Genomic DNA, 9,483 nt, shown 5'->3' with positions numbered 1-9,483 from the left:
TACATGTTTTCAGGTCTTTACTCATGAAGGTGGCAAGTTACTACTAAAACCTAGTGTACTGTGCCCAACCAGGACCAAGAGTGAATATCACTGATTATAAACTAAAAGTGAATCTGTCCAACCTTTGCGCTTTAATAACCATTAAAGTTCTTCAAGGAACACTTTAAAATGTTTTTGCTACTATCTCACTCATTTCACCCTACAGCTCTCATCTGGCTTCCTATGGAAGCTAAGCAGGGTTGAGTGTGGTCAGTACCTGGATGAGAGACCTCCTGGGAAAAACTAAGGTTGCTGCTGGAAGTGGGGCCAGTAGGGGGCACTATACTGTAAAAAAAGGCTCCATCCTTCAGCTGAGACATAAAACTGAGGTCCTGACTCAAAAGGGTCATTAAAAATCAGAGGGTGTTTTTCAAAAAGAGTAAGGTGGTTACCCCAGCATCCTGCCCAAATTCCCCATAGTAGCCTTTACCAATCATGGCCTCCTAATAATCCCCATCTATGAACTGGCTTAATCACTCTGTTCTCCTGATGGTGAAAGTACTGAAGCACTATGGCTGTTGTTGTATCAGGTGAAGCTCCACATTGGTGCTGGTGGAGGGGAGTCCCTGTTAGCTGTAAAGCGCTTTGAGTGGAAACCAGAAAAGTGCTCTATAAGTGTAAGGAATTATTATTAAAAAATGCAAACATATAGACCTACAGTGAAACCTCCCAATACAACAGAAATAATACTTTACAACCCAAAATGCATAGATGTGGCTCTCGTTATAGGTTTTATATATTTCTACTACGTAAGATTATTTACTGAAAGATTTATCTGGAATGAATGGACTTGATCAGACAGTGATTGCTTGAGAATGAGTTCTCAAATCAAAAAAGGTTGAGAAACTCTGAATAATATTAATTCATTCATTTTCCCAGGGGAGGGCGCTAAAAAGAAAACAATGAGTTTTCTCTCACTTTTAACCTTTTTTCAGCTTCCGGAACACAAAGTGTTTACTTTAGTTGCAGTTTAACACTGATTTATAGATGGACTGAATTTAAATTATAGGATATTACGATATGCTGTTTGTTTTTTGCCTCGATTTTATTTTGTAGCAAAGCGAACAGAGGTTTTTTAAATTATAGCTAGTTTTGTTGAAATTACTTTTTTAAAATGACTCTAGATCTTGAGAAAAGTTCATTACTGTCCGTTGGCTTAGGTATAGCTGTGGTATCTAGTTTTATTAATGGTTCAACGTTTGTGTTGCAGAGGAAGGGGATATTGCGTGCTCAAAAGCGAGGTATATGACGTTTCGTGAAGTAATGTTATTTTGTTTGACCAAATAGTTTAGAGTTCATTTATAATAAATGCTAAGTTATGTATAAATTATACACTTGTCTTTTTAATGTTATTTTAATATTCTGCACCAGTGGTGGATAAGTACGATCCGTTAAAAATAATACTGGAATCAAAATCTGAACTCATTCGTTGTGCTAGAAGCTGATTGTTTTCTTATTTGTATTATGAATGTTTTTTTTAAATGATTTATTATGCTGTTTCCGTTTGATTATATAATGCCGATTTTAAGCACGCTAGATTTTTGTTTTGATTTTCAGGCTGAATAAAGCTGTCACTGATTTTCACAGGCACCTCATACTTGACTGAATACGTATGGTGGGGTGGAACACTGTGCAGTAAGTCTCTGCTAATATTTTCTGAGCTACAGTACATCTCCTTCTTTTGCCGTGTGAACTGTTGCTCTCAGCCTCCGTCTCTAAAACCTGTCTGCGAGTGTTTGTATTCTTTACTACGCTTTGATGCAAAACGTTCAGTTCAGATATAAAATGTTTTATTTCCCAATATTTCGTACATCTTAAAGTTTCAATGAGGTTTAGTGTGATAACAAATAAATAATGGAAATCGAGAATGGAGTACGGTGGTTGATATACAGAAGGCAATACACTTTAACTTTATTTTCAGTGTAATGTGTAGTCATTCCAGCAACAGAAGCTGCAAAAAAAAGAGCAATAGCTAAGATTCCAAATGTGGCACTTATTATATATTATAGTCCTTTCAAAATTATTTTCTCACTTTCTTTAATATGATCTTGTAATTAGCAGGTATGTAAGTTTAATAATAGGCTTTGGTTGGCAAATATTTTTCGTTGCAGAAGAAGCGTCTTTCACATTCATTGCTAAAGTTCAAATTGTTCTGAAGACAGTAGTCACATACTGTGAACATGACGTTTTCGTTGTAAGTGGGGTGCTGATGACATCTAACGTCATAATGGACTGTAAGGTAGTAGAAGACCTCAGAATAAGACTGTACAGGAATTTTTATGGACTTTTCAAAATTCTCAAACTAGGACATCTACTATAGAATCTCTCGCTCTTTTGTTTAAACAGTGGTCATAGGTCAGATAGGGAATTTCTTGGCCTACAATGCTGCTCCTGCTGTCTTGGTTACACCACTAGGAGCTCTGGGTGTGCCTTTTGGGTGAGTCAAAAGTTCTAGCCTGTTTTCTTGAGTTACGTGTAGCGTATCCAGTTTGGTTTTCTTCTGGAATTACTCACCAGCCTGGAATGCTCACGTGTTATTGCAGCCTGTCATCATATCTTACGCAAACAAGTCGAGAAAAGCCGGCAAGTCTTGTTTTTCTTCTTTGATTTTGCTCCAGATAACAAATTTACAAAAGAAGTGAATGAGTTCCTCACAAGAATTAGTGTTACCTCACAGAATACTACAAATTGATTATGCCTGTTGTGTTACCGCTGATTTGTGATCATTTAAGAGCAGGCCAAGCTAAGTGCTTGATTTATTAAATACATACAGTACTGTAGGAAGTACTCAGAACTGAGAGGCTGAATTGTTTATTCAATTTTTAACCGTCTTTAATTCTTATTGTTCTTAAGCACGATATGCAGTTTTTTACTCTATATGGAAGTGCACCAGGACATAGCTGTTCAAGGTATTCAGCTTAATAATTACATTACAAATATTTGACTCTCTGATTCAGGAAAACAAACCTTTAGTGCTTGTAAATTTTATTATATCTGGAGATACTGTAAATAATATGCGTTTGATTTCAGGTTTGTTATTTATAATATTTTTGTGTCTATAATGTTTTTGAAACCTTAGGAAACAGAGTCAGATAAACCTCAGTTCCAACTTTAAAGTGCAAACTAAGCCCTGTCTACACTGCTGTTATTGGCAGTGTCTACTAAGTATACAGTTTTTTTAAGGAAGGGAGATGGGGAAAACATGAAACCTTTATTTGGGGTCAGGTGTGATTTTTAAAATAGTATCCTGAAAAGACTTTTTTATTTTTTACAGTTGTTTTTCAAAGTCAGTCAGACTTAACTCTTGAATGAAGCTGTTTTTATGTCAAATCAAAAGGGATATTCATTGTAGCCCTATTTCATGTGGCATCTTGTGACATAGCTGTTTCTTGGTCATGATAATATAGCCTTTTGTTTTGTATTTTAGGGCCCTGTTGGCTTCCTATGTGCTCCAAGAGCACCTCAACGTCCTGGGAAAGCTGGGCTGTTTGTTAAGCTGTGTCGGCTCAGTTGTCCTGATTATTCACACTCCGAAATCCGAGAATGTGACCTCCAGGGCCGAGCTTGAAGAAAAGCTGGGAGATCCAGGTAAGTGAGGTTCCAGCATATTTGAAATTCCTTTAAAAGTGAACATGATTCTTTTACACGCTGGTTGTGGTGTGTGGGAAATGTTGTAATGCTTCATTTTTAAAAGGAGTGATAATTTTCTTTATCACTCCTCCATCTTTTTGAATGCATATTTGACAAGATAAGGACAAAACACAGATTCCATTGTGACCCATACAGATATGGAGACAAGCACAATCACAGTAAAATTCTGTTGTATAATCAAAGGGTAAGGCTTTAAAATCTTCACTGTTTACCTTACCAACATTGAGGTGTCTCTAGGCTGAAAACTTTCTATATCTGCTCTAACTTATAATTGTATAGGCTGTGATAAGAAACAGTTGTTGTCATGGAGATTTATTTTCTGATACAGTCACAGAAGTATTCCTCGTCATCACAACTGTGCCTTTAGTGTCTGTCCTCTGTGTTAAGGGGCTTTCTCCTTTTGCAGTCTTCTTAGGCTACCTCTTTGTGGTTCTGCTCCTGCTGATAGTGTTGATATTTTGGATGGCTCCATCGCGCGGAGCCTCCAACATCATGGTGTACATCAGCATCTGCTCCCTTCTCGGCAGTTTCACTGTGCCCAGCAGCAAAGGCCTGGGGCTGGCGGCACAGGACGTGTTTCGCGGGGACTCCTCCAGCCAGGGTGCGTTCTACCTCTTTGCGGGACTGCTGGGCACGCTGGCGGTCAGCATCCTCATTCAATTCGCCTTCATCAACAGAGCCCTGGAGCACTTTGACTCCAACTTGTTCGGAGCCATCTACTACGTGACTTTCACCAGCATGGTCACGCTGGCCTCCGCGGTCCTGTTCCGGGAATGGAGCAGGGTGGGAGTGCTTGACTGTCTGGGCATGCTGTGTGGCTTCACCACTGTGTCTGTGGGCATCGTCCTGCTGCAGATCTTCAGGGGTGTCACCCTCACTTGGAAGAATGTAACACCACCATCCAAGAACGACTAAAGCCACCTGATTCTTCCTTGTAGTATGCATGGGTAGTTTCATAATTGCTTTGCTCTTTATACTACGAAGAGCCACTGTTTATAATTCTTTAAAACTGTGAGTTGTATTGATTTTAAACATATAGGATGAGTATCAAAAAAAGCATTAGTCTATTTAAATGACAGTTTTTTAGAAAAATGAAGTATTCATATTTTGATTTGCATACTTGATTTTGCCATAATTGTGATAAAGGTGTTATTAAAAAATAACCATGATACACTTGCATGCTGTATACTGATACATCACTAAGGGAATATGCCCATGTCAGGTCTCCTCAAGAAAACTGTTGGTGCACCTGCTATTGTCATTTTCCTAATAAAATCGTCTGGTGCAAACATGCAGAATATTATGCTAATAGTTGTGTACAACAGACCAGCCAGTGGAGAGGGTCAAGTGTGATGGTCTAAGCAGGAGTGTCAAGTCACTACAGAACTCCACTTCTAGTGATTCCTGCAGTCTGACTGCATGGCTCTGCATTGATCAGGTCACTGGGAGCTGCCTCGCTATCCTTCCTGCTGGCCCGTCTTGATCTGACATCAACAAGACAACATACGTCCTCATGCTGCTCATGTAACAACAGCTCTCTTGTTAGATGAAAACGTGACTCAGACATGAGCCCTACAATCTGTGGATTGAGCTGAGACAACATGTGACATAGGGTGCATGCTTGTCTATGATCAGTGAAAGTGGGATTGAATCCTACAAGATAATATGACAAACTGGTGCAAAACGTGCATCGCTCATGCAATGAGTGTATCGCTACACATACAGTGCCTTGCGAAAGTATTCGGCCCCCTTGAACTTTTCAACCTTTTGCCACATTTCAGGCTTCAAACATATAGATATAAATTTTTTATTTTATGTGAAGAATCACCAACAAGTGGGACACAATTGTGAAGTGGAACGAAATCTATTGGATTTTTGAAACTTTTTTAACTAATAAAAAAATGAAAAGTGGGGCGTGCAAAATTATTCGGCCCCTTTACTTTCAGTGCAGCAAACTCACTCCAGAAGTTCAGCGAGGATCTCTGAATGATCTAATGTTGTCCTAAATGACTGATGGTGATAAATAGAATCCACCTGTGTGTAATCAAGTCTCTGTATAAATGCACCTGCTCTGTGATAGTCTCAAGGTTCTGATGAAAGCGCAGAGAGCATCATGAAGACCAAGGAACACACCAGGCAGGTCCGTAATACTGTTGTGGAGAAGTTTAAAGCCGGATTTGGATACAAAAAGATTTCCCAAGCTTCAAACATCCCAAGGAGCACTGTGCAAGCGATCATCTTGAAATGGAAGGAGTATCAGACCACTGCAAATCTACCAAGACCTGGCCGTCCCTCTAAACTTTCAGCTCAGACAAGGAGAAGACTGATCAGAGACGCAGCCAAGAGGCCCATGATCACTCTGGATGAACTGCAGAGAACTACAGCTGAGGTGGGAGAGTCTGTCCATAGGACAACAATCAGTCTTACACTGCACAAATCTGGCCTTTATGGAAGAGTGGCAAGAAGAAAGCCATTTCTCAAAGATATCCATAAAAAGTCTCGTCTAAAGTTTGCCACAAGCCACCTGGGAGACACCCCAAACATGTGGAAGAAGGTGCTCTGGTCAGATGAAACCAAAATCGAACTTTTTGGCCACAATGCAAAACGATATGTTTGGCGTAAAAGCAACACAGCTCATCACCCTCAACACACCATCCCCACTGTCAAACATGGTGGTGGCAGCATCATGGTTTGGGCCTACTTTTCTTCAGCAGGGACAGGGAAGATGGTTAAAATTGAGGGGAAGATGGATGCAGCCAAATACAGGACCATTCTGGATGAAAACCTGTTGGAGTCTGCAAAAGACCTGAAACTGGGACGGAGATTTATCTTCCAACAAGACAATGATCCCAAACATACAGCAAAATCTACAAAGGAATGGTTCACAAATAAACGTATCCAGGTGTTTGAATGGCCAAGTCAAAGTCCAGACCTGAATCCAATCGAGAATCTGTGGAAAGAGCTGAAAACTGCTGTTCACAAACGCTCTCCATCCAACCTCACTGAGCTCGAGCTGTTTTGCAAGGAAGAATGGGCAAGAATTTCAGTCTCTCGATGTGCAAAACTGATAGAGACATACCCCAAGCGACTTGCAGCTGTAATCGCAGCAAAAGGTGGCTCTACAAAGTATTAACGCAAGGGGGCCGAATAATTTTGCACGCCCCACTTTTCATTTTTTTATTAGTTAAAAAAGTTTCAAAAATCCAATAGATTTCGTTCCACTTCACAATTGTGTCCCACTTGTTGGTGATTCTTCACATAAAATAAAAAATGTATATCTTTATGTTTGAAGCCTGAAATGTGGCAAAAGGTTGAAAAGTTCAAGGGGGCCGAATACTTTCGCAAGGCACTGTAATACTTGTTTGCTTGCAGTAGTAGCCACATATGCTTCTAGCCGGTGAATTTCACACATCACCCCAGATGATGATAAATGTTAATCAGCATAATGAATTTGCCCATGTCAGATCTCCTCAAGAAAAAAATTGGTGCAACGGCTATTGTCATTTTCCTAATAAAATCCTGTGACTTTGCCGTAGTTAAAAGTGATTACTTTTAATACTCAGTACATGTATGTTATATTTTTTTAATCTGTCGTCCAATGGAATTGGATGCAAGTGTGAGAAAATAAAAGCTACAGACTCTTCGTGTTGACCCTACCAAGAATATGAAGCAAAATGCATACTACTCTCTGGTTACAGTCTCATTTGACTGATTCATCGAAAGTCAGTTAATTGAGGATTACCATGTTTGTTGTGCCTCTGTTCTTCCTTTTTTGGGGGGTGTTTTTCTATGCGTGACATGTTAATGCCATTGCACCAGTAATGCAGTAAACTAAAAATGGCAAACTTGTACAGTCAAGGCACTACTGTGTTGTAGTGTGTAGTTGCAGCAGGACACGTGGTGACTCATTAAGGAAAATTGCAATTTTTTGGCTATCATCATGAATAAATGCTTCCTCAATTTTTATTTCAAATTAATAATGTTTTCTAGTTATTATACTAATAGTGATATATTCTTAGATAAAGTTTTTCATTTTAAAATGTAAGTTTCTAATATGTTGAATGGATGTAATTTCAGATTATTAATTTATGGCACTGTACGGTTTATTAATATCACATAAAAATCCACTTCAATATGTTTGTACCACAAAAGTTAAAAGTATTATATTCATCCTTTAAAATATTATATAGATGGGATTATTTCCTATAAACTGATAAAGTACCAAATGAAAAAGTTTAAATATGAATATTTATATGTTGGATTCCAAGTGTGTTTTGTAAAAACAATATTCTTAAAAAACTGCATGTGTTCTAGATCTGAAAAAGAGATGTCAGAACCACAAAGAGAATAGCTAAAAGTGCTGATAACTATCTGTAACAGACACCTGACTGCAGTTCTTGAGATATGTTGTTACATATTTACAAAACTGCAACCTAGTGCACAATAATTTTGCGAAACCAGCAAGGTTTATATAACACACTTTTACATGTAAGTGGTGATATTTAAATCTTTACTTTGGGGGCTTGTTAACCCTTAAACCTTTGTAACCTAGGATTTCTAAAAACAAAACTAGAACAAATTTAACATAATATAAAATACTTTATGAAATGGTTTTTAAAACATTATTGTATTTACTTGCAGGACAGAAACCTTTTTGAACCAAAATGTGTCCGTTTATCTGGTTAACTTCTGCTTAAATATTTTTTTATTTGTTTATGCATGCAGGCATTCTTGTCTCTACTTCATTTATGCCAGTAAACTATATAAAAAAACCCAAACAAATTTAGGGTGGCTCTCAGAATAAACATAATGTTAATGGTGTCAGTGCTGAGGGTAGTAAACCTCAGAATATAAAGTATAACAACCCCTTTAAACACGTTTACCATTATTTTTCCACTCGTATGTGTTACTGGTGATAAACTACTGATATTTTTATAATTTATAAACTTGATCATGTTTGTGGCAAGTTGTACTGTTTTGTATATGTGGTTTCTTTTAAATTACTTATGGATGTTTGATGTTAGAAATCTAATTGTCCTTAGTTACTAAACTGTAACAGAAATTAATTGTTTCAGTCCGTTGTTACCATACTTATACAGGGAATTGTGTAAACTGTGTTATGTATGTGGTTTTAACCTTTTATAAAGTGTACATAGAGAATAAAATGAATGTGTCTGAAAACATAACAATGCTTTTCTTCAGTTAACACATTTTTACTCTTCTTTTCCAAACCCAGTGTAGGAAGACTAAGTTAAGACTAACTGTCCTACCCGTCTTGTCATATTTGTTCCTAATATTATAGGGAAAGAGATATGGTAGTGCTCACCAGGAGAATAGTTATTCTAACATTTCATTTTCCATCATGATCATTGATCATGTTGACACCATATGTAAGCATTTTCCTTTCCTTAAGGACAAAAATTTAATACTTGTGATTTAAAAGAAGTGAGAATGAAATTCACACTTTGTCTAAACAATATGCACCATTATTTTTCTTTACTGTAAGGTCAAAGAGCTTTTTCAAACATGAAGTAACACAGCATATGTAGGTCAGCATACAATTTTACATTCTTTTCCCAAGAGAGCTTGATCACTGAGCTGTTATATGACACCACACTACCAACAAAAAGATACCTTATATCCTCTCATCTGTGTGTATCCACACATCAGGGATCTCTGAACAGCAGCAAAGTGTCTACTATGGGCAGAGCTGGCAAATTATTTAGCAAGATTTGGAAAGAAATGTTGCATATATGGATGTTCTGTATCTGCCTTTGGTGTTACAAAAACAGA

General features: G+C 37.8%; 1 protein-coding gene across 3 annotated transcripts; it reads left to right on the top strand.

Annotated features, from left to right (window-relative positions):
- The first annotated feature begins 983 nt into the window (after positions 1-983).
- nipa1 (NIPA magnesium transporter 1) lies at positions 984-4,979 on the top strand. 3 transcript variants are annotated; one of them, XM_069179065.1, is made up of 6 exons: positions 1,190-1,280; positions 1,627-1,674; positions 2,386-2,476; positions 2,893-2,948; positions 3,467-3,627; positions 4,097-4,979. In XM_069179065.1, exons 2-6 carry the CDS (start codon positions 1,652-1,654, stop codon positions 4,603-4,605), a joined length of 840 nt encoding a protein of 279 aa, XP_069035166.1. In that variant the 5' UTR covers positions 1,190-1,280; positions 1,627-1,651; the 3' UTR covers positions 4,606-4,979. The 3 variants fall into 3 exon arrangements, with proteins under 3 accessions (XP_006639294.2, XP_069035166.1, XP_015219652.2); XM_006639231.3 differs by lacking the exon at positions 2,893-2,948 and having other exon boundaries at positions 984-1,280; XM_015364166.2 differs by lacking the exons at positions 2,386-2,476; positions 2,893-2,948.
- Positions 4,980-9,483: the final 4,504 nt, after the last annotated feature.

The sequence above is a fragment of the Lepisosteus oculatus genome, chromosome 15 (assembly GCF_040954835.1).
Source record: "Lepisosteus oculatus isolate fLepOcu1 chromosome 15, fLepOcu1.hap2, whole genome shotgun sequence".
Classification (NCBI taxonomy): domain Eukaryota; kingdom Metazoa; phylum Chordata; class Actinopteri; order Semionotiformes; family Lepisosteidae; genus Lepisosteus; species Lepisosteus oculatus.
This window is presented reverse-complemented; position numbering and strand designations above follow the sequence as displayed.